Raw genomic sequence first — 24,070 nt, forward strand, 5'->3', positions numbered from 1 at the left:
GTGGGTGACCCTTCTGGTTTCTGGCACCGTGTCTCCAGAAATGGGCTGTGTAGATGAACACAAACCAGAAAACACAGCTCCCCTTCTGCTACAGGCTGATTTGGGTCTCCTCATGAGCGGGAGAAATAGCTGAACCTCTCTCTTGCCAATACTTAGTGTTCTGTGAATGATTAACACTGATTAAACAGAAAGGGAAGAGGAAGTGACAATGGACATTTATTGGGCTCCGGCTATGACCAGGGAGGGCATTTGCTGACTGGTTAGCATGCATTGTCTTAATCCTAACAGCCCTGGAAGTAGTGACATTGTTTATCCCCTCTGTCAGGCCAGGCACTTAGGCCCAGGTGGATCAAGTAAGGTCACTTGGACCAGCTGGTTGGCATTTTCAGGTATCTGCCTGTTGTGGACAGAGCACTGACCAGTAGGTCTACCTGTGTGGATGGATCTTCAGGCTGAGAGTCAGGACTAGTGAGAGGCCCTCAGAGCTTAGCCTGTTTGGCCATCTGCATTCTGATTTTTCTTGACCCCAACATTAGTACGAGAATATATGGGTGTGGGGGATGGGGTGGGGGTGACTTAGAGAGCAACCGGTGGTTGGAGTCTCCTTCACAGCAGCTCCCAAGTGGGCGGGAAGTAAACAGATCTGGGTGGAGGTGGTCGGTGGAGCTCTGCCTTTTTATCTGCGGGTGAAGCAGCTGACTCTTGCTTTGAAAGGCTGGCACACCGCCCTTGATAAGCTAACCAGACACTCCTGTTTACACTACCAGCGCACCAGGCATCTGAGGTCTCTTTTGGGTAGGTCTCTGCTTAGAGGGACTACTACCTACAGCGCAGGCCCTGACCAAACTGGCATTGCGTGAACCCTGAGGACCTCTAGGGTGGCCCTGGGGAGTCACCCTCCCTTTGTTAGCTGGCAGGTGGAGTCAGGACTTAAACCCAAGCACACCAGGGACTCTGGCCTGATGCTTTTACAGCCCAGTTGGGATCTGGCTCTGACCAGTACCCTTGGCACCTCAGTCAGCATGGTGCTTGCTGTGGTTGGAAGGCTGTAGGATCCAGTGGTTTTTGTTTTTTTTTTTTTTAAATTTTGTTTGCCTAGAATTGCCAGTTTGTACAGAAAGTTTCATTCCACCTTCAAGAAGCTTAGCTGCTCCTTTGGGGGTTCTGGGACAATGTGGCATACTTTGATTCTCCCTACAATTCACCATTATAGACTTAGCTATGGGGGAACTTTTGTTCCAGATGTCGGATTGTCCTCTGTCCCTCTCTTTAGTTATGCCTTTTCTTGTAGGATTTTACCAGGGGATTTGATTTTCTCAGAGCCTTCTGCCTCTCTCATTCTTTTTGGTTTTTGTTTTGTTTTATTATTACTATTATTATTATTATGCTTTGTTTTGTTTTTTGAAACAGTTTTTTTTCTCTGTTTAGCCCTGGCTGTTCTGAAAAATCTCTGTAGATCTGTAACAGGCTTTCTTGAACCTCCAGTCCCCAAATCATGATGCACAGACTTATTATTAGTTGTAAATGCTCATCCTTAGCTTATGCTTGTCCCACTAGCTCTTACAGCTTATATTAACCTGTTTCTCTTCATCTGCATATTGCCCCAGGGCTTTTACCTTTCCTTCCGCATGTCCTACTACTCCCCCCCCCCCCTTCTCTTCCTCATTCTGCCTGTCAGCCCTGCCTTATAGCGGGATCTCTATTGCCTAGCTGTTGGCCTTTCAGCTTTTTATTAGACCAGTCAGGCAAAGCAATACATCTTTACATCGTTAATGCAGCATAAACAAATGTAACACATCTTTACATAGTTAAAGCCATATGCCACAACAGACCAGGCTGGCCTAGTAACAGAGATCTGCCCGCCCCTGCCTCCTGGCTGCTGGTTCAAGGCAGTCGCCGCCGCCACCACCACTGGGCTGTCATATTCTTACTCTGTGTATGTATGGATTTATAAGGCAGGATGGCATATAGTCCAGGCTGGTCTCCTACTTTCTGTGTGGCTGAGGATAACCATGTGCTGATCCTCCAGCTCTCAAGTACTGGTGTTGTAAACATGAGTCACTACACCCCAGCCTCCATTCTTTTAAATGTAAGGGGCAGTTTCCCCTCTCTATTATAGAAACAGTCAACGATACTGTAGCAGCATCAACACCCTTCCACCCCATCCCAGAGAAAGAGGAAGTCTATTCTATCCCACCCCAGAGGCCTGCCTGCCAATAATGTTGAAATTTACACACTTCAGACAGACTTTCTTTACATTTGCATGGCTTTTAAAATAGATAATGGCAGTATGTGTTGTAAAATTCAAAGGAAAACAAAGGGATATTCTATGAAAAGCAAATGTCCTTCCCTTCCCTCCCAAACCCTCTCCTCCTCTTCCCTGGAGCCAGCCACTGGTCCCAGGTTCCCCCACGTCGTCATCCAGGGAGATTCCTCCATCAAGCCTTGGTTTCTCATTTTCATTATAGTCCAAGCTAACCTCAGGCTGATGATTCTCCTTCCCCAGCCTGCTGAGTGCTGGGACTGCAGGCACACACCATCAGTGCAGCCTGCTACCAGGCTGTAGTCTCCAGTAAAGTTACCTGCTAGGCTGGGGAGGGTCAGATAGACTGAAACTCTGGCCTTGTTTTGAGTCCCTTGGGGTTAAACCACCTATCCCTGTGGAGTTTATTTGGGAAGAAACTGAGGAGGAACAAAAGGTTGTCACCCAATGTTCCTTTTAGCTGTGTTTTTGAAGCATCCGATGATGGGCTTTCAGAGCCAACAGGTTAACTTATCTGAGGTCACATGCCTAGCTGAAGCAGGGCAGGCCCAGGCTTCCTGACTGACTCCTGTCCTTTGAACAATAAACTTCCCTGAAGTCAACCAGGGCTGGGAACCTTGATTGCAAGAGGAAGAGGTATCCAGGAAAGGTGTGGCCAGCAGGTGAAAGCCTAGGCGGGTGGCAGGCGCTGCTCTGTCCCTGCTGAGCCAGTCTCAAGTGGCCGTGGGGCATGGTTTACTCTGTCCTGGTGTCACCGGAGGCCTCTCTGGATGGTCACTTGAGCATGGACAGCCTGGATTTTGCTTGGCGGAACAAATATCCAAAAGAAGAGGCCAGCTGGGGAGAAGGCAGAGAGGGTAACAGACCAACTGTATTTATAGGCCGTGGGGCCAGAAGAGCAGCTCAGAGTCCTGGGAACTTCAGTTCCTGGAGCACAAGTGTGTTTGCGTTTGGACACAGTTGGCCTTTTTGTCATGTTTGTGTGACTGTACACAGTTTGAAACCTGTGTTTATAAACGGTTAGCATGCACAATCTTGTTTCAGACTTTTTTGTTAATTATATATAAGCATTTTCTTATAATAATGTAGTTTCAAAGCCCATTGTGCTAGTCATCTTCTGTTCTAAGTGAACACATGGTGACTTACTTAACTATATACCTTATTAATACAGTATGGGGGTGTCCTCATTTTCTTTGCTTCATTAAGGCTAAGGAACATGTTTTCATGTTTAAAGTCTTTTCTTTAAAAAAAAAACTTTTTAAAAAGATATTTTATGTGTATAGGTGTTTTGCCTGCATGTGCTACATGCCTGCCTGGTACCCGTGGAGGCCAGAAGAGGGCACTGGATCCCCTTAACTAGGGTTACAGATGTGGGGGCTGGAAATTGGATCTGGGTCCTCTGCAAGGACAGCAAGTGCTCTTAACTACTGAGCCATCTCTCCAGCCCTCTACAGCCTTTCTTTATTTGGCATTTTATACCCAGGATAGAGTCTCCGAATTAGGGTATAGTTCAGCCTTGTTCTGGTTCGCTTTGGCAAGCTGCTTTCCTTTAGAGCTGTAACAAATCAGCCCTGCACACAGTCGTATTGGGCATTGCCTTGCACACGCTCTACCGACAGGAATTAGCACGTATTCATTTGCAACGATAATGGGTGGCTGTCCTAGTTGGCCCTCTATTGCTGTGGTAAGCACCATGACCCCGGGTCATGGGGAAGAACGGATTTATTTTTGCTTATACTTCCTGTTTGGAAACTGGGGTAGGCACTCAAACAGGAGCGCAGGGGCGGGGCGGAAGCAGGAGCCGTGGAAGACAACATTCCTTCCATGTATGCCTGCATGCCAAGAGAGGGCACCAGATCTCATTACAGATGGATTTGAGCTACCATGTGGTTGCTGGGAATTGAACCTCTGGAAGAACAGTCAGTGCTCTTAACCTCTCAGCCATTTCTCCAGCCCCCAACTTCCTCTTTTATGCTTCCCAGGGCCACCTGCCTGGGGGTGGCACTGCCCACAGTGAGCTTCCCTTCCACCCATCAGTCAATAGTTAAGAACATGCCCCGTAGATTTGCCTAGTGGCTAATCTGATAGAGGCAGTTCCTCAATGGAGGTTTTTCTCTTCCCAGATGATCCTAGCTTGTGTCAAATTGACTGACAAACCAGCACAAGGACATTACCCTCTGTTTTAGTTCACAAGGCACGACACACGGGCTGTTGATCAGTTCTACCTGTGGAGCTTTCTCCCTTCCTCGCAGGGTGCCCCCTCTACTTTTGACAGGCACATCCTCAGTTCTTGCTACCAGCTTCTCAAGATGGCTGATGTCATCAGTGGTTCTTCAGGAGTGTTGCCTGAGATAGGCACAGACATCGACTATGTGCTTATTGTATGCGCTGCATGCGTGTGTGTATAATTTATTTTGTTAGCAGACTTAGAAAGGTTCCATGGTTTTCCACCGTGGGAGCAGAGAGATACCTAGTAAGACTTAATTTAGACTTGGCTGTTGGCTCTTTTTGCTTTTTTCGGAGGCAGACAGGGTTCCTGTGGCATGTATTCTATTTTTCAACTGTAGCAATAGTTGAAGATTGAGAGGTTCCACATGGAAGTCCTTTCTTCTTTTCCTGTTGGAGTGTCCCTGTGAAGATCCACTGAGTTAAATAAGGCAAAGCACTCAGAAGAGAGAGGGTCCAGCTCACAGTAAGTGCATGCATGCTTACTAAGCACAATTGCTGTCATCTCTGGCATATATGTTTGCCTCCGTTAGACCAGATTCTCCACAGGGGTATTTTCCACAGGGGTATCTTAGGTAGCTCAGTTTGAAGTAGACTTTTTGTTGTGGTTGTTGTTTTTAAGACAGGGTTTCTCTCTGTAGCCCTAGCTATCCTGGAATTCATTCTGTAGAGCAGGCTGGCTTTGAACTCACAGAGATCTGCCTGCCTCTGCTTCCCACATGCTGGAATTAAAGGTATGCACCACATCTGTCTTGGGATAGACTGTGATTGACATCTAGTAGGTAGAGTTCATGATGGTCTGATGGTGTCTAAGACCATGCTACTCTTCCAACGGGGAATATTCTAACCCCAGATTCTTAAAGTATCAAGGTCAAGAGACCCAGTTTATATGCCAGGCAGTGGTAGCGCACGGCTTGAATCCCAGCACTTAGGAGGCAGAGGCAGGCAGATCTTCCTGAGTGCAGATCGTACTGCGTTTGAGTCCAGCCTGGTTTATAGAGCAAGTTCCAGGGCAGCCAGAGCTACACAGAGGAAGAGAAACCCTGTCTTGTAAAACCAACACACAACACACACACACACACACACACACACACACACACACACACACACACACACTCTGCTTATATACTGAAGCACGTGTCTTGACGTGGCTGACCCCTTCACACTGGTCTTAACACTTTCAGGAGCTGCCTGGGTTTCTGTAGCATCACAGTCATAAAGAGTCTTGCTCAGCTCAGCTCAGCTCAGCTCAGCTCAGCTCAGCCTGGGAGCTATGTGAACCCCTTAAACAGAAATACTCGGTGCCCTTCTGTGACATACAGCATGACCCCCTCGGGTCCCCTCAGCCAGTGAGCTGTGATCTTTCCTAAAGCTCTCTGTCCCTTATCTTCACGAGAGCAGCTGCCTTGGCTGTCACAATGATCTTCCAGATATGGCCATGGAGGCTTGGAGAAGCGAAGTCGCCTGCACAGCGTCACTGGGTGCAGCTGTCTCCTCATCCGGCCGCAGAGTCCACATCTCTCACCTGTGGCCTGTTCTGCCTGGGGCTGCAAGGCCGGCTTCTTCGGAGAAGTTGAGATGACTTCCTCAAACATGTCTTCTCTCCTGGTCGGAGAGAGAGACCTAGTTCCCGAGTCCTGCTCCTCCTGCCGTGTGTCTCTGGTCTCCTTCCCTCCTGGGTGGTCTCCCATCTCCTGACAATCACCTGCCAGCCCACAGGTGCCTCCGTTCTCACAGTGGTGCTCACTGCCATGCTGCTAGGAGAGACTGCCTTTCTCCCGCCGGTGCTGCTGACACGGGCTCTCCTGAACCCATCTGGCTTGTGCTGTCACTTTCCAGAGACTGGTTTTCAGTGGATTCCACGAAATTTGCCTCACTGGTTTGACCAAATTTACACTTAAAATTTTAGCCTTGCTTCTGCACCCCTTCCAGCATGCCGCCCATACCCAAGCCAGAAATCTGTGTCATTCTGGGGAGCAGAAGTTGTGAGGGGGTTAGCGTTGGTGTCAGTTGGGTAGGCTGATCCATGTGCCCTCAGTTGTACATTGAGGACATTGCATGCTATCTAACGTCATCGATGGAGTGTGCTTACAGCTGTACTATAATGACGGTGGCTTTCTCCAGCCATGACGACAATGATGCTTAGAAACTACTGAGTGGCGCCAACCCAGGTGCCCCTTTCTGTTTTGTTTTTGTTGTTGTTTTCATTTTGAGACAGGGTCTCACTATGTAGTCCTAGTGGTCCTGGAACTTACTATGTAAGGCTGGTCTTGAACTCATGGAGATCCACCTGCCTCTGCCTTGGGTTGCTGGGGTTAAAGCCATGTGCCACCATGCCTGTTTTAACTTGGTTAAAACCAAGTCTCCCTTGGTCTTAAGGGGCCTCTCGTCAGATCTTCTGTTGACAGTTCACAGGGTATCCTCGTATTGCCGTTGGCTGAGTTGGAGCTGGGACAGGTCACGCACCCACAGTGATAGATGTGGGGTTTGTGGTGGACATCTCTGTGGCCACCTTGTCTGTGGTCCTACTGATTCCTGCTCTGTGGAGTGATGTCACATAAGCCTGGGGCCTTTCTGTGCTTGCTTCCCTCCTTCCACTAAGGTCAAGACTGTGACTGTCACATTAAAAACTCAGTCCTGGGCTCGTGCCATGGGAAATAAGCTCCTATACCCCAATCTCCACTGGGTGTGAATCCTCAGAAATCTTAACATAAACTACAGTAGAGGCAGTAATGATAACAGCAGTGGCCACATCAGGCCCGCTGTATTTCAGACACATTAATATAATAGGGCCATTATTAATACAAATATTACTACTTTGTTAGTATTATCATGCATGCCTGGTAGATAACTGTTGTCCCCATTGTACAGTTCTGAAAACTGAGGTACATGGAGAAGATTATATATAACCTTGAGTGTGGTAGAACCACACTCAAAGTTGTGGGCTATAGACATCTTTGAGCCAGAAAGGAGGCATTCTCAAGGTATGGTAAAGGTATATTGTCACGGTAGTGGTTAATGGCAAAATGAGAATATGGTAGAAACCAGGGAAGCAAGACTCAGGCCCTGGGACCTGGGGACAAAGTGTCTTTCTCGCTCCTGCCAACCTGTGTACCCCCACCCTTTGTGACCGTGAGAAACCCTGATGCACGGACACAGTCTTTACCTCAGGCCACCATTAGGTACCAAGGTCAGGGAGGGGTGAGGGGACCCAGGTTCCTCCCATTTTCCCTCCTTGCCCAAGACCTGCAGAGGCTGGCAGCTGGGTGCACGTGAACACATGTGGATGTGTGTGCATGGGGGAGAGGATCAGGCATGGAGAGGTACAGTGGAGGCAGAGAGGCGTGCTCGCCCTGTTGCAGTAGGTCCCAGTGTAATCCTTGCCTAAGCATGGCTCCTGAGACCGCAGGAGATGCGGGAAAGGGAATCCTCTCTTCGGTTTCCATATTAGACTGAGAGAAGAGGGGATGCTCCAGAAAGGGAGTGAAGACTTTTGGGGGTGGAGTGGAAGTTAGATAAAGTAGGGCTCCCTGGGACGCAGGCAGGCACGTGGTCCTTTGCCCCTTTGCTAGAACGAAGTTGGACTGTTAGGCTTCTGAGTGCAGCCCTGCCTACCCTGCTGGGTGTCGTGTGGGGCCGGGGGTGTCTGAAATGGTGTCCCTTTGGCTGCTAGCTGAATCATGGGGGCAGTGCTAAGGAGATGGTCATTCTGTGGAGAACTTGCAGCCTGAGGAGAGAACAAGGTGGCCAGGGTTCATGGTGGTCTGTGGCTTCTCTGCTGGGGCGCACCGGGCTGTCGTCAAAATCACCTTCCTCTGTATCAATTCCTTCAGCACCCTGTAGCACCCATCCTGAAGTTTCCTCTGAGCAGCACCTGGAAAGTTGGGACCTTGAATAGTTTGGTGGCTGGAGGCAGGGAAGGGTTGTGGAGAGACATCATGTATAGTGGGGCCAGGCCTTCCAGGCCAGCCACCATGTTTGGGTTTTTGTTGTTTTGGGGCCTTTGGGTGGGTACAGTGGCAGGCATTTTGTAAATCGTGTTTTAAATCCCGTGGACTTGGAAGGGCCTTGCAATCCTCATTTTACTGCTAAGGGAACTGGAGTTTTGGGAGTCTAGAGAGCAGTGGATTCAGAACAGCCCTTGGGAAGAGTGTGTTCTTAACATTCAATTACTCCACGTCCCTCATGCCTGAGCTGTGTGGCTACTGCTTGTAGGGGTACTTTAGTACTTCGGAGGGGTTCAGGGCCCTAAGCTGTGGGGCCCGGGGGACCAGGGCTTTTATTGACTCTTCTGGTAGGCTTAGCCTCAGGGCTTTGTCCTGGAGGCCTGAACAAACACAGGTGTTGTTTTGGCTCCCGCAGCTTCCCCAGGAAATGGGGCCAGCTGCTTTCTACCGTACTTAGCTGCTTTCACGAGCTCAGCCCTCTTACAACAGCCTCTTCCTCCCTCGGCTCCTCCCTGCCTGCCTTCGGGGCCAGGTTAGCAAACAGGGAGAACTCACGGCCCTCTGGTGGGCCCTTCAGGAACCTGAGCTTCCAATTGCTGGCGCTAACCAGGTTCCCTCAAAGCCTCAGGAAGCCTTTGGCTGAGGGTCAAGGCACTGAAAGTTAGAGGGTGGGCCTGGAAAAGGCTTAAGAACTAGGTGTTGGGAGATAGGAAATACTGATCACGAGATAAGACACTCCCATCCCTAGCCACAGTGATATGTGCTGTGTGGTGGCTATGGGCCAAACTATGGACAGGTGGCAGTTGGGAGAGATTGTGTAGAACCAGAGTAATTGTGCCTACTCCAAAGATTTAAACACACTTTGCAGGATTTTTTTTATGCTAACAAAAGAGTACTTTGGTTGCAGTATTTTTTTTTATGCCAACTAAAGAAACGGTAGCAAAATGAAAATAAAAGCTAAGGAGTACACCCTCCCCTCCAGGGTATCCAGGGCAGACGACCCCATCAGTCCTTTCTCCCAAGCTGCCCTCTGATGCCAGAGGGTCTCTACGCACCAGGGAAGATGGCCACCTACCCACTGTCTGTCCTGACCACTTAGTATCACACGTAGGCGATAAGTTGGCTCTTTGGGATCCCTCTCTAGGGCCTAGACTTCTGTTTTCCTCGGTACTGCAGCCCTGAGCCTACCCATTGGCACCCTAGGACATGCAGGTGAGTCTTGAGTACTGACTTGACCTGCAGGAGCTGCCAGTCTGGGGTGTCGAGTTGACCAGTGGCCCAACAGTGGCCATGTTACCAAGTCCAAGCAACAGTAGAACGTGGTGTTGCAGTCTCTGCGCCCAACCCATCTCCTGGAGGAGGTGACATCTGTACCCAGTCCTAAAAAGCAGGTGTTAGCCAAGCAGGGTACAAAGGACTGAGGAATGGTTTGTTTTTCCTTTGCCCACCCTGATCTGATGTGGTTTCCCCAAAGATTTGGTACAGCACACGCCCCTTCTCCCTGTCACGGTGATGGGTGTTTGCCCTGGGTATGTAAGTTAGTTACCAGTGAGGTCTGAGAACTGAAGCACCAGGCTCCTCCAGCTCTGTCCTTCTGACTGCTCCCATCTCTCCGTCCCTTTTCTTGCTATCACAGGCTCTTCAGCTTTGTTCATAAATCCAGACAGCTGAATTTTGTTGTCTCCGTTGACAGCGAGTTGGGTGGTCTTTCTCTGCCTATCTGTTGCCTCTTCTCTTTGGAGGTTCCCAAAGCAAGAGGAAGGTGGGATGTGAGTGACCTCCCCTAAATGAGGACCTTCTAAGCATGCTACTCAACCATGGGGTTTGCAGGATAGGCTGGAAGAGGTGAGCGACCCCTACAGTGAGGTGGACAGACCAGACTCCTGAGCCTCGTGTAGTGATGCCATGGGTTGAGAGTTGGCCGAGTTCTGAATGAACAGGAGAAACTGGAATGTACGCGCATCTGTTTCCCGTGTTTGTGGAGTCAGCCCATCCCATGTCTGTACCATGTCATCGGGAGGTGTTATTAGCATAAGGCCCCTTGGCTGGTGGCCTGCCTTTGGCGGGGGGCCAGTTGTTCCCCACCCCATCTCACAGAGAAATAGCTTCAAAGTTGATCACCTGCGTCAACTTTGTTCCATCCGTCCTGAGATTCTCCAAGGTTTTACAGCTGAGGGTGCTCCACCCTCACCTAGACACCATGCCTCTGAACTCTGTCTCCAGAAAAAAGGAATCCTTCCCCCTGGTTGGCTACCAGGTGGGAAAGGATTTTATGAAGTGACTTAGCCAGAGGTGCCGGTGGGTTTTGCAGGTAACTTCTGGCTTTACTCTTTCTTAAAACTGTAGAGGGATGTTGCTAAGAATGAGACGGTGGCCCTTCTGTGTGGGGGTAGAAATGATGCTTTTGAGGAAGGCTGGGGGAAAAAAAAACCCTGTTAAGGGATGTGCTGATTCATTCCCATCCCCTACCCAGTACCTTTAGGTCTCAAAGGATGCCTCACATGCATTTCTGTGAAGAACGTCCTGATTGGTTGATGTACCCTTAGGCCCTAAAGGATGCCTCCCTGGCATTTCTGTGAAGAGCCACCTGATTGGTTGATGTGACGATCTGACTGTGGCCATCCTCCCTGGACCCTTCTTGTGGCTTATAAAGTGAGGGTGTCGCGAGCCTGCTGAGGATCTTACACAGAACAGCCGGGAGGGCGGAGGGGGGGACACGACGGGGACGGGACTGGAAGTCATTGAGGCCTGTGGTCAGGGCAACAGAGACGGTATGGCTCATGAGGAGACTGACCACCTGCTTTTCTTGCCTTCGTGTTAGACATTCACAGCCTGGTGCAACTCTCACCTGCGGAAGGCAGGGACACAGATCGAGAACATCGAGGAGGACTTCCGTGATGGCCTGAAGCTCATGCTGCTCCTAGAGGTCATCTCAGGTGAGCTGGCCTGGCCCGGGACAGGGCGGCCCCCTCTGGGTTCTAGCCTGACATTTGGTCGCCTTCTGTCGTGTTCATAGTTGGCCTCCGTGGGCACCAGGCAAGCACATGATGATGCATTTACATGTATGCAGGCAAAGCACATACACACACACACATACATACATACATACATATGAAAGCACTCATATTATGTAATATATAAGACAAAAATTATACAAATATAAAATTTTGTATAGTATATAAAATACAGAAAAAGCATCAATCAAAATGTCACATCCCTTACTCTATTTCTGTGGAGGGATCACTCTGATAACCTTATTAAGCCCTGTCTTTTTAAAAGTCTTACCACTTGGAATATCACCATGCTGGAGTCAAACTCCCAGGACCTGAGCCACTAGGAGACAAACCATAGTGTTGTGCATGTCCACTTGGGTGTTCCAAAGCCGTATCTGGGACTACATCTGGCCATCCTAAAGCCTAACCTAGGACCACAGATTCTCTGCCTCTGCCCTTCTTTCCACCTTGACATCCCCATTCTTTGTGCCCCCCTTTAACGTTTTGTATTGTGGGCCTCTGGTGACGCCCACCTAGAGGAAACCGCCCAGGCCTTAGGTTTGGGCTCCGCCCCTTCCCCTCCCCTCTGACACCCAGCACTCTGACAGCCCAAATATGGTCACGTTGTTCCCTGCTCAGAGGCTTTGTGCCTCCCCGGGGCTTCCAGCCTGAGTCCACATTCCTTTGCCAAGCCCTTCGGATCGTTTGGGAGCTGGCACCTGCTTTGTCTCCAACTAACTATTCCCAAAAAGGTAGCAGACCTCAGGCCCTCTGCCACACTGGGAGGCTCCCACATCTCCCCAGACAACGACGCGTCCCGTTCGTTCCCATGTCCCGTTTCTCGTGCCTTGCATGACTTCATGACTTCCGACAGTCTCGCTTCTTTAAGAACAGCTTTTCACATTTCCTTTAAAATGAAACCTGGGTAGGGCAAAATGTACACAGTGGGAACCTTAACCATTTTCTCCTGGGGGAGGGGGTAGGAATTACTTATTTGGGCTCTTGAATTCACAGGTTTCAGCCCACAGTGGCAGGGAGGCCGTGGTGGAACAGATCAGTGGGCATCTTGGCAGCAAGCAGCCGAGAGAAGGGGGTACACAAAGAGGCCAGAACATTTTTCTAATGATGGACTTCCTCCAAAAGCCCCACCTTCTGCTATCATGCCATTGTCTTCTGGATTTGTCAGGGCATTGATCTGTTGATCAGGTCAGATCCCTAATGATCTCTGAGAACACCCAGGCGTGTACTTGACTAATCTTGGTATCTCTTAATCCATTCCAGTCAACACTCAAGACTTGGCGAACTACCTCTTGTCAACTTGACACCAAATACGTCTCGTTAAACCCTCACATTCCACCCCTGGGCCCCAAAAGGCTACATTCACTCTGTCTCCATGAGTCCATATGATCTTAACAACTCCAGCGTTGTTCAGAAGTCCCTACTGAAATTCAAGGCAGTCTCTTAGTGCTGAACCCCTGTAATAAGGAAGTAAATAAATAAATCAAATTTGCATGCCTCTAACATATTGTGGCACAAATGAGAGGGTATAGAAAGGGAGAATAGTACCAAAATAAGACCAGAACTCAGAAGAGTAAGGATTACAACCCGCACAGCCATGTCCAGTCCTGAGAGGAGGCATGGTGGATGTGGTGGGCTGGGTAGCCCTTCCTTCTACATGGCTTTTCTCTTGTGTTGCTGCATCCACTGCCTGAGGCTATCATGATTGGACATTCCACATTCCGGCTTCACCCCCACCGAGCTCTTTGTAGGTAATTCAACCGTGTTAGCCGTTTCCTAGCCTCACAGGCCTTCCTTTGAAATCTGGGTAGAAGCCACCAGAGATCTGTTACTATTGAATTCTGCACGGCTGCAAAGCCAGTGTCATATGGATGAAGCCCCCAACGTCCCACACTGCAGTGGCCCCTGGGCCTTGGGAAGCTGAACCTAGGAAAATGCCTTCTTGGGTGGGGAACCCGAGCAGCTCTCTTCTGAAAGGAAAACTTTTTTTCCCCTTATGACTTACTTTTATATTACTATTAATTTCAAGTTACTGTACAACGTAATAGGTTTCATTATATATGCACATATTATATATAATTATATATGCATATGCCTTGCTTTATTCTAATTCATCCTCCTTCCTCACTGCCTTCCCCTGAAGGGAAACTCTTTCGAAAGAATTTATAGTTTTATATTATGGGGTCTGGCCAGTTCCTGACATGTCAAAGACATCCTTCTTGTCAAGGTGTTTTCCTCTTGATCCCATGTAAAGTTTTTGATTTTTTTTTTTTTTAAAGAAATTAAGGGATAGTTTGTTCTGAGGCTGTTTGGAGTGGTCATGGCCCAGAAACACAGATTTGGTTTCTCTCAAATCCAGTGTTCTGGTGTGGAAGCAGTTCCATGAAGTTTTTGTAGATTTTACAGAACAAAGGTAATCATAAATCAAGGCGAGTTTAAAACACGTTGGTGGGTACGTCAGAGAGAAACTTACAAGACGGGGGAGCCTTTTTCTATAGGCCCAAGATGCTCCCTGATGACATCCTAAGCCTTTGGATTGATGGAAACTAGTATTCTGCTAAGTCAATAGAACCCAAAACATTTCTATTAGTCACAGGCTGTTAGTTCCGACACGGAGGAGAGAGGAGTAGCTGGGTAGGGCCATTGAGAAAGAAACTGCTGGATTGGATCAAAGCTGCCTTGGCTTCTTTTTAATGTTAGTGATCTCTAGCAGCCACACCCTGTCTGTCCACAACTTTTAGTTTGCTCTTTGGGGGGTGAGAATTCAGGTTTTCTAGATCTTTCCATTCTGCTCTTTGCCCTCAATTCCTATTGTCAACTTGCTAAGAGCACCTGTCCGTAATTGTGCCACAGCTTGAATGTGGTGTTGTCTTGAGATTTCTTTACCCAGTTAATTAGTCTGTTCCCTTTAAGCCCAGCTTCCCACAGAGTTCCCAGCCACCAGCAGCATCTAGACCAGTCTTGGCCAGAATGTTACACGAATGTCTCTAGTCCACTCATGTGCCTTGCTCCTGTGTGGAGCCTCCTGACTACAGTCTTGACTTTGTTTCCCTTGGAATTCTGGTCTGCTGAACTCCCAGACTTGCTCATTAAGCTTCATGTATAACATTCTTGGGTTCCTCTGGTCCGCATCTACTGATTTTTTTTTCCTTTCTGCTTCTATACACCTGTTTCAGATGTCGCTCAGAAGGTGTAAGCACATAGGATGGTATTTGCTCATTGTATATGTTTATTTTTCTGCCTTTCAGTTTAAGACCTAGACTGCAATTACATAAAAGGCAAGAAACTTTGCTCTCATATGCCCAGCATCTCAATCTCTGGCATCTGTTAGGAACATAATAAATAATTGTTGGGCTAGAGAGACAGAGGCTTGCTGCTTTTCCAGAGGACCTGGGTTTGGTACCAAATACCCACAGTGGGAGGCTCACAGTTGCCCTTGTAACTCCAGCTCCAGGGGATCTAGTGCCCTCTTCTGGTTTCTTTGGGTACCTGCACATATATGATGTAGACAGACAGACAGACAGACACACACACACACACACTTTAAAAAATATTTTTAAAATAAAGCTATAACTTTTGAGTGAATGCACGCAGGTTTCTCTCTGAGAATCAAGGTAGACTTAACTAATCTTTGATTCCTGGGTGATAACTCCGAACATCTGAGAGGCGAATCATGCATGTGCCCATTTACGAAGCGTTTTGGATGAGGAAGCGTGAGGATGGCCCTGACTCCTGGACAATTGTATCTCATTTTCATTTTCCTCCCTCTTGATCAGGCGAACGCTTGGCCAAGCCAGAGAGAGGCAAGATGCGGGTGCACAAGATCTCCAACGTCAACAAGGCCCTGGATTTCATAGCCAGCAAAGGAGTCAAGCTGGTGTCCATCGGGGCTGAAGGTGAGGCTTGATACCCTGGGACCAGTGCTTCCTTGATTCCTTCTGCTCTGACTGCTGTAATGACAGCACTGTCCTCCTAGGGCTACACCAGGGCTAGCCCCTTTCCCTTCCCCGTTCTTTCACTACAGTCCTTATGATGTGCAGTTGCACCCAGAGTGCTGAGCACCTCACTGCCCTCCGTGTCCTGCAGGGGTGCTCTGTGGGTGGTACAGTGCAGACAGACCCATGGCTGGCAGGGCCCTGGGTAGACCCTGCTGCTCAAAAAAGCAGCATTTTTAGTAGCATCCCCCCGGTTCTTTCGTTCTTTTCCCAGCACTCTAAGCCTTTTTTTAAAATGCAGCTGAATCTATTGTTTGCGTACCCTTCACAGTTAGAATGGAGCAGGTCTTCTGGTGTATGTTGTGCTGGCTCGTAGGAGCAGCTGGAATATTCTAACTGGGCCCTCTGATGACATAACCTATGAACACAGCACATGTTCACTGGGCACCTGCTGCAGGGTTCCAGGAATTGAAAGACACCATCTTACTCACTTGGCCAAGACACAGCCACAGTTATGTATTTGAGGGCTCTTTTGTCATGGGGAAAGCCATGATGAAATGCTTTAACCTGTGACCTCATAGGATGGAGTATCTCTAACGCTCACCCCCACCGTAGAAAAACATGCATCCAGATGACCATGCTGCTTGCTCTGATCCCATCTTCTGTGAGTAGCCAAACTAGAACCCAAATCTGTAGGCGGACCTTTCTTTCCCGCCTGCCAGTTCCCAAATAACCAACACGGAGACTCAATATAAATGCTTGGCCTAAAGCTCAGGCTTATTACTAACTAGCTCTTATGACTTAAATTAACCCATATTTCTTACCTAAGTTTACCGTGTGGCTCATAGCTCGTTACCTCATTTTGTACACGTCCTGCTTCCTCTTGTGTCTGTCTGGCAAGTCCTCTGACCCCGCCCTTCTTCCTCCCAGCATTCTCAGTTTGTCTGTCCCACCTAACCTTATCCTGTTCAGCTACTGGCCAGTTAGCTTCTTTATTAACTAACGAGAGTAATTACATATGTGCAGTGTGCAAAGATCGTTCCACGGTACAAATCCAATTCTGTGTGACACCAGAGAAATGCACCGGGGTGGGGCACTATTGCTCCCTCTAAATCTGTAAGAACCCATCTGTAGGCAATGAGAAAAGTCCCCCTTTTTTTTTTTTTTAAGACATAGAAGGGTTTTATGCTCATCTGTCGGCTTTAACAGGGGCGGCAAACTGTAATGTGTCAGGTTGAGTCTGGTTGACAAAGGTTTTGGTGAACTGCTGAACACAAAACCATGTCTGTTTGCCCGTCATCCGGTGCCGCTTTTGGTATCATGAGTGAAGTTCAGTGGTTGCCGCAGAGACCATGTGGCCAGTGAAGGCAAAACTTGGCGGGCCCTGAATTGAGAAAGTCGGCTGACCCTTGTCTTGCCTATTTGGGTTGGTGCTCAGGTGGCAACCACACCTCTGGATCCTGGCAACTCCACAGTTTTGAGCATCTCAAGGGCGGAGGCTACGTTCTCTTCAGCCTGTGGCCACAGCTTCTGGCTGCTGATGCCGGGGGGTGTGTTCAAAGCACGCATGTTTGTGGCAGGTACTCACTTTGTGGCTGGAAAAACATTCTTGGCCTCTTAATAAAAAGAAAAGGACATCTTGTTCTACTAAGGAAGGCTGAAGCCTGGCAGAATTTTCTCAGGCAGGGAAAGCCAAGAAAAACGCTGCTCGATGATCTGGCACCTGTTCAGTCTGCACTGGGGTGGGGAAGGAGAGAGTGTGGGAAATGGACTTGGGTGAACAATAGGGATGGGTGGGGACTGCAGAGAATTGGAAAGAGCTTTTCCAAAAAAAAAAAAAAAAAGATGGGCTCACCTATATTCGACTAGCTGCTGTTCCTGAGTGGGAATGCAGGGCCATTGTGGCTGGTTTAAAAAAAAAAGAAGTCAGGAAAAGCAGCATTTTACAAAGGGAGAGGTGGAAGAGGATGTCTTGTGCTAGCCTGAACCTAACCCACCAGGAAGCAGCCAGTCACGGATTACCTCCTCTGGACAGGCTGGTGAAGTGGGGTTGACAGGCTGTCTTCTAGGGTGAGGGTGCTGCTGAGACTCAGAAAAACTGCCAGAGAGGTGAAATGTCAGGTTACTCGGAACCAGACTGCACCTCCATAGCAGAGCCCCGATCAGGGCTCACCCTCATCCACCCCATGGGATGTGTCCCCTGGCACCTAGGACTGAGAATAACAGAGGAGAGTGAGGGATTCTTTACCTGAGCATACCCCGCTGCCCTTCCTCACCTCACCTGAGCACACCCTGCTGCCCTTCCTCACCTGAGCACACCCCGCTGTCCTTCCTCACCTGAGCACACCCCGCTGCCCTTCCTCACCTCACCTGAGCACACCCCGCTGCCCTTCCTCACCTCACCTGAGCACACCCCGCTGTCCTTCCTCACCTGAGAACACCCCACTCCCCTTCCTTTTCTCTAGGGTTAGTTTTGTCTCTTCGCTGTGTCTTAGAATTCACTAAGTTCTGGGGAAAGGGGAGAGGACCCCCCCCCCCCAAAAAAAAAAAACCTGTCTCACTAGTTTTTGAAAGGTCCCCAGGGGAGGCAGAGTGTTTGGTCCTCATGGAGTCGGGCAGAAGGAGGCAGAGTGTTTGGTCCTCATGGAGTCGGGCAGAGGGAGGAGAGCCTTCGTTCCAGAAGGAGGCAGAGTGTTTGGTCCTCACGGAGTCGGGCAGAGGGAGGAGAGCCTTCGTTCTGGAAGGCTGAACCTCGCTGTCATCACTTTTATAAGCTTAAAAAAATTTCCCCTCAGAGTCAAAATGCTGCCCATAAAATTTCAGGGTAAGGATCGTTTCCCCCTGAGTCATTAAATCCTCAGGAATGCAGTGTTGAATGGCTCTGTTAACATCCCACTGAGCCTGGCTGAGCTGTTACCTGGGCCTGCCTTGGGAGTGGCCAGGCCCAGATAGGTCCTCCAGGGCCTGTGACAGGCCTGTGTGCCTCTGCTCACTCACTGTGATTCATGCCTGCCTCATTCGTTCGTTCATGTATGCATGCATTCATTCATTCGTAGATATCTTACTCAGTGCCAGGCCTGTGGGCTCTGAGCAGTGTTGCAAGACAGGAATAGTCCTGACCCTTGTTTATCAGAAGACAACGAGAAATACCTACAGATGTCAGGTAGAGAGCAGAGTCAAGAGGGTGGTTAAGGAACGCTCCAGTGACCCGACCTGGGGGAGGGGACCCGCAAGCCATGTGGATATTCTGGGAGAAGGAACAATGAGGCTGTCAGCCTAAGAGGGCCTTGTTGGCCCCGGGCCTGGGTGGGGTGGGAAGATATGACTTAGAGCAGAAGGGCGGTGGGGTTCGGGGGACTTAAGTCACTCTTTGTCCTTTGAACATCGTTTCCATGATCAATAACTGAATAACTGGGGTATTTAGACAGAAACCTTACTCTGCACTGCAGGTCTTTGGCCAGGCACGGAGATAGAATTTCATTGCCAGACCTGAACCGCTGTGCCCATTGCCAGCTTTCTCAGCAAGATTTGTTTTTTTTCCTTTTAAAAGCCGGTTTCTGCTTCTAGAGGCAGTGTAATAATAATGTGTATCTGTTTGAATTTGTTTTTAAAGTTTACTAATTTAACATCTGGAAGAATGATATACTGGATTGCATGTTCTGAATTTGTTCACGTTTCTCGCCTGTTTACCTGTGAGAGCTTAGAGTTCGGTGCCTGTCGATTTAAACTTTTTCAGTGTGGATGGATGTTAACAACGCCCTGGAGGTTGTAGATGAAAACATCTTTTAAAAATGTAAACCATGGGGCTGGGGAGATGGCTCAGAGGTTAAGAGCACTGGCTGCTCTTCCAAAGGTCCTGAGTTCAATTCCCAGCAACCACATGGTGGCTCACAGCCATCTGTAATGAGGTCTGGCGCCCTCTTCTGGTCTGCAGGCATACATGGAGGCAGAATGCTGTATACATAATAAATAAATTTTTAAAAATGTAAACCATTATGAGATGGGGCTTGGTAATGCACTCCTGTAGTCCCAGCATGAGCCCGAGTACAGGACCCTCCCCTACCTCAGCTTTCCATACCCTCATGCCTCACCTGCAATATTTCCTGCGAAGCTCTGGCTGAGGGTGCTGATCATGGAAACAGCTGTCTGCCGCTGCTAAGACTCTTAACATGGACCCGTGGCCCATTGCTGTCTGCGGCTCTCAGCAGGAACAGTTACATTGTGTCTCATGTCCCAAGTGAACACTGGCATTCTTTTGCCCAGCACACCAGTGCAGACCCAACACAGCAGTATTGCAGAAGGGAGTGCTAAGATATCGCTTGGGTACCTTGCTCTTCACTGAGAGCATCTTGCCATGGGCCGGCTTACTGCCCTCTGCTGTGCACTGGGGAAGATTAAAGAGCTGGGGCTGAACCTCACCTCTCCGCCCACACAAGACCAAGAGAGCTCTGTGGCTTAGACTGATGTATGTCGTACAGCTATTCACTTGCTTACGTGCATATTTTATCCACTCCTCGGGACTGAGTCCTCAAGGGAAGTTGCTCTTTTTCTGTCCTTCCCAGTAATTAATTAATAACCAACTATTCCGCGCCAGAGCCTGATGACTGGGATGGACTTCTACTTGCTTTTATTTTGTATGTGCTCGTCTACACGTGTGTCTGCATCACGTGCTCGCCTGGGGCCTGTGGAGGCCAGAAGAGTGTGTTGGAGCCCCTGGAACTTGAATTACAGATGGCTGTGAGCCGCCGTGGGTGCTGGGCATCGAATCTGGGCCCTCTAGAAGAGCGGCCACTGCTCTAACTCCTGAGCCATCTCTCCAGCCCTGATTTATATTTTTATATAAAAGGGGAGGACAGTGTAATGGAATTGCAGCATATAAGGTCTGGAAAGTGCGAGGACTAAATTTAGCAGGTTGTCTGAGCTGTCTTCTTGAGTGGGTTTTAAAAACAAAAAAATCTATTTTTAAAACTTAGGACACTTTGAGATTTGACCAATCAGAGGGTTGGTTAAGATGGCAGCTCTTAAAATGGACTGTACGACCTGTCCTTCACCCTGGCTCTCTACAGGAGTGACTGTTTTAAGAGCTGTGATTGGCCACAGACCCCCAGGTCATTGGTCGCCTCTGCTTAGGACCTCTGTGAGAGCCTAGAGATCTGTCCCCTCCTGTCTGCCAGACCGGAGGACTCTGGTTCAGGTAGAGCATCCTTTCTGATGAACCTACCCCTCCAAGAGAGCCATGCTCAGACAGGCTTCTCTTCTGGCGGCTGTCCTGGTCTGTCCCGCTAACTTTCACCAGCTTCTGATCGTAGAGCTGTGTAGACATGGTGAACTCTGTTTGAGGTGAGTGGGTTCAGTCTCCTGCACAAACAAACAAACAAACAAATAAATAACCCCCCCTTCTGGAAACGGGGGGATTTGTGATGTTTGATTTCTAAGCGGTACGGGGGGCGGCATGGGGATGCCGAGAACGTGTGTCTGTTGCTCCAGTCCCCCTAACCTGTCCTGCCTCTGTTTCTATAGAGATTGTGGATGGGAATGTGAAGATGACCCTGGGCATGATCTGGACCATCATCCTCCGTTTTGCCATCCAGGACATCTCTGTGGAAGGTGGGTTTCCGCTGCGTTCGGTTCCTCTCCCTTTCCTTCCCCGCCTAGCCTTCCTCTCTAGGCTCATCTAGAACTCCCCCAGAATATGTTAACCCAGCAGCATCCCTCACTTCCAGAAGGTCGAGGCTGCTGTGGTTGAGTATCTTAAAGCCTCACTGGGTCCTCAGTGGGAGAGGATTCATCATAGGCAAGTGAGCTGACCCATATCCACCCCTGTTCTCATAGCACCCCCTGGTGGCCATTTTTCAGATCGGCCCATGACGTCCTGATACATGACTAATTCCTCTGTACTTGATTGCTTACTCCAGCCATTTTTGAGCTTTGTGTCTGATAATGGTGCTCTTATCAGTTACTATTTGTGATTTGCTGTGTACATAATACATGCATGCAAAAACAGCGTTCTTAAACAATGAGATTGGGATAAAATGCTTTTAAGTATGCATATTTAAATTTTTTCTTTTATGTATCTGGGTGTTTTTACCTGCATGTATATCTGTGTACTGTGTGTGTGCCTCATGTCTCAAGTCCAGAATAGGGCATTGGATCTCCTGAGACTGGAATTAGAGTTGTGAGCTTCTCAGTGTGAGTTCTAGGAGCTGAACCCGAGTCCTGGAAGAACAACAAGCACCTTTAACCACTGAGCCATTGCTCCTGTCCCATTAAGATTTATTTTATTTTTAACTGTGTATTTGCATGTATATCTGTATGTGGTTATGTCCAGGTGAGTGCTGGTGTCCTCAGATGCCAGAGACATAGGCTCCTGGAGCTGGTGTTACAGGTGATTGTGAGCTATTCTGAAATGGGTGTGAAGAACCCAACCAGGAGCCTCTGTGAGAGCACTAAATGTTCTCAATTGCTGAGCCATCTCTCCAGCCCCATGCCAATGTGTGTGTGTGTGTGTGTGTGTGTATGTATATATGTATATATATGTATATATATAATTTGTTTACTTAATATTTTGAGATGGGATTTCACCATGTGCCTCTCTGGTTGGCCTGGAACCCGCTTTGTAGATTGGGCTGGCGTTGAACCCCCAGAGATTGACCTGCCTCAGCCTCCAGAGTGCTGGGACTAAAGGAAACACTACTATACCTGGCTCCCCAAGCCAATTGATTGCACTTGAAAAATTATAGTCTTTGTAGAGACCCTTGAACCTTATTTTAAAGTCCATAGTATGAGTTAGAAATACGTGAGGTCTCTCGGGTTCTTTATTAAATGCCACTACCTGCAGTTCCCAGATCTGAACACCAGGAGGCAGTGCAGTCAGCAACCTTGGAGTTGGGAATTCCGCATCCCCTCAGATGCCTGGCTTAGTTTAAACCACCTGCTCCGTAGAGAGTGATGGCACAAGTGCGAAATCGGTGCAGTCGATAGGAAGAAGCCTGGCTTCGGGTGAACCTGGGTGACAGGATGCTTCCTTCCTGTTCCTCCGTGTTCACCCCACTGGGAATTGAACTCAGGACCTCTTCACTGCTGAGCCATCTCTCCAGCCCCGCTTCTCCATTTCTCAAATAACCTTTCCAACTTTGCCAAACAAATAGACGTGATGGCCTGGACTTCTTTCTTCCTTCTATCGACAGACTTGGGGTCTTTAGGCCCTGGAGGCCCTCATAGGAGCAGTGTCCTCACTCCCCTGGGTCAGCCCACTGACTCCCCCCTTCCCCTCCTCCTCCTTCACAGAGACATCAGCTAAAGAAGGGTTACTCCTGTGGTGTCAGAGGAAGACAGCCCCATATAAAAATGTCAACATCCAGAACTTCCACATCAGGTGAGTGCTGGAGCCAGAGACTCCCACAGAGGTCATCTGACCTCCTCAGGACCTCCCCGCACCCTTTGGTTGGAAGAGTCAGGGGAAAAAAAAATCTGGGGAAAGGTGCCGTCTCTTTGAGTCTGCCATCCCTCCTGTAGCATATTGGGCTTGACCACTACCTGGTACACCCTTGCTCGTATTTATGATACTGGTAAGGCCCTCTCAAAGATCATGTGAGGAAGCCCAGCCCAGGTTTCCGGACCAATGGGCTATGGCCCTGGGTCTTAGCAAGGGGAGAGTAGATGTGTCAGGTTCATTTCAACTTCCAGCCACGCCGAGAAGCATGACCCCAATACCTGGGAATGTGGCAGGCAGAAATCTCTCTTTGAAATCGTGCTCCAGAGGATTGCATAGTGAACATCAGAAGTCATCAGCTTGCCCATCTCTCTCTCTTTCTCTCTGGACAGTTGGAAGGACGGCCTTGGTTTCTGTGCCTTGATCCACCGACACCGGCCTGAGTTGATCGACTATGGGAAGCTGCGGAAGGTACGTATGCTCCCCTGATGTCATACCATCTCCTCCTGACCGATGGCTGGTTCCTACCAGGTGGAGACAAGCTGAGGGAGGACAGGACAGGACCACTGCTCAGAGCCCAGTGCCCAGCATGAAAGGTGTTGACCTGGGCCAGCCAGGCTGAGCCCTGTCTGGAAGTGAGCAGAAAGATGCCTTTTCTGTTCATTGCCCAGTGTGCATATCGCAGGTTCCTGCGCACGTACTCAGCCCACCGAGAAAACTAGCAGATCTGAGGCCGTAGTGTTTGAGCAATGGTATGCTGAGCGACCGTTCTCCTTTACATTATTTCTGGTTTTATATGGTGACAGTAATTACTGGTGATGTAGAACATCTCGTATCCTGAGAGACATTTTGTCCCAGTGTCCCTGACCTGCTGTATATTCGTAGGTAGGCACTGTAGGCTTGGTTTCCTGTGTTGCCACTCTGTTTTATTTATGCTTTTGAGGTGGTAATGGGTTTCACTCTATTGCTCATTCTGGTCTCCATCTCCTGGTCTCCGGTGATCCTCTTTCCTCAGCCTGGGGCTGAAGTTGTCTACTGCTACGTCACCTTCATTTATATTTGGGTATTAGTTGACCTGGTGATCTTCCTGAATGAGAAGTGTATGTGGAGGGGGTGAGGAGGTTGGGCTCATGGTGACTGTAGGTGTCCAAACTGCTCAGAGGACCCTGGCCTAGACTTTGGTTGAGGCCTGTCCTGAACCATTCCTACCTGCCATGAAGCCATTGTTGTGAGCTCTTCTCAGCCACACACTGGTC

The 24,070-nt window shown here is 48.9% G+C and overlaps 1 protein-coding gene across 3 annotated transcripts in view; it reads left to right on the top strand.

The window, feature by feature from the left end:
- Actn1 (actinin alpha 1) overlaps positions 1 to 24,070 on the top strand; it is a 95,398-nt gene that overhangs the window by 42,966 nt on the left and 28,362 nt on the right. For all 3 annotated transcript variants that reach the window (XM_038336783.1, XM_038336781.1, XM_038336782.1), the window contains exons 2-6: positions 11,258 to 11,372; positions 15,224 to 15,343; positions 20,903 to 20,989; positions 22,670 to 22,757; positions 23,207 to 23,285. In XM_038336783.1, coding sequence (XP_038192711.1) covers positions 11,258 to 11,372; positions 15,224 to 15,343; positions 20,903 to 20,989; positions 22,670 to 22,757; positions 23,207 to 23,285 — 489 coding nt within the window. The remainder of the gene's footprint in view (positions 1 to 11,257; positions 11,373 to 15,223; positions 15,344 to 20,902; positions 20,990 to 22,669; positions 22,758 to 23,206; positions 23,286 to 24,070) is intronic.

Source organism: Arvicola amphibius, chromosome 7 (genome assembly GCF_903992535.2).
Source record: "Arvicola amphibius chromosome 7, mArvAmp1.2, whole genome shotgun sequence".
In the NCBI taxonomy this organism is placed as follows: Eukaryota; Metazoa; Chordata; class Mammalia; order Rodentia; family Cricetidae; genus Arvicola; species Arvicola amphibius.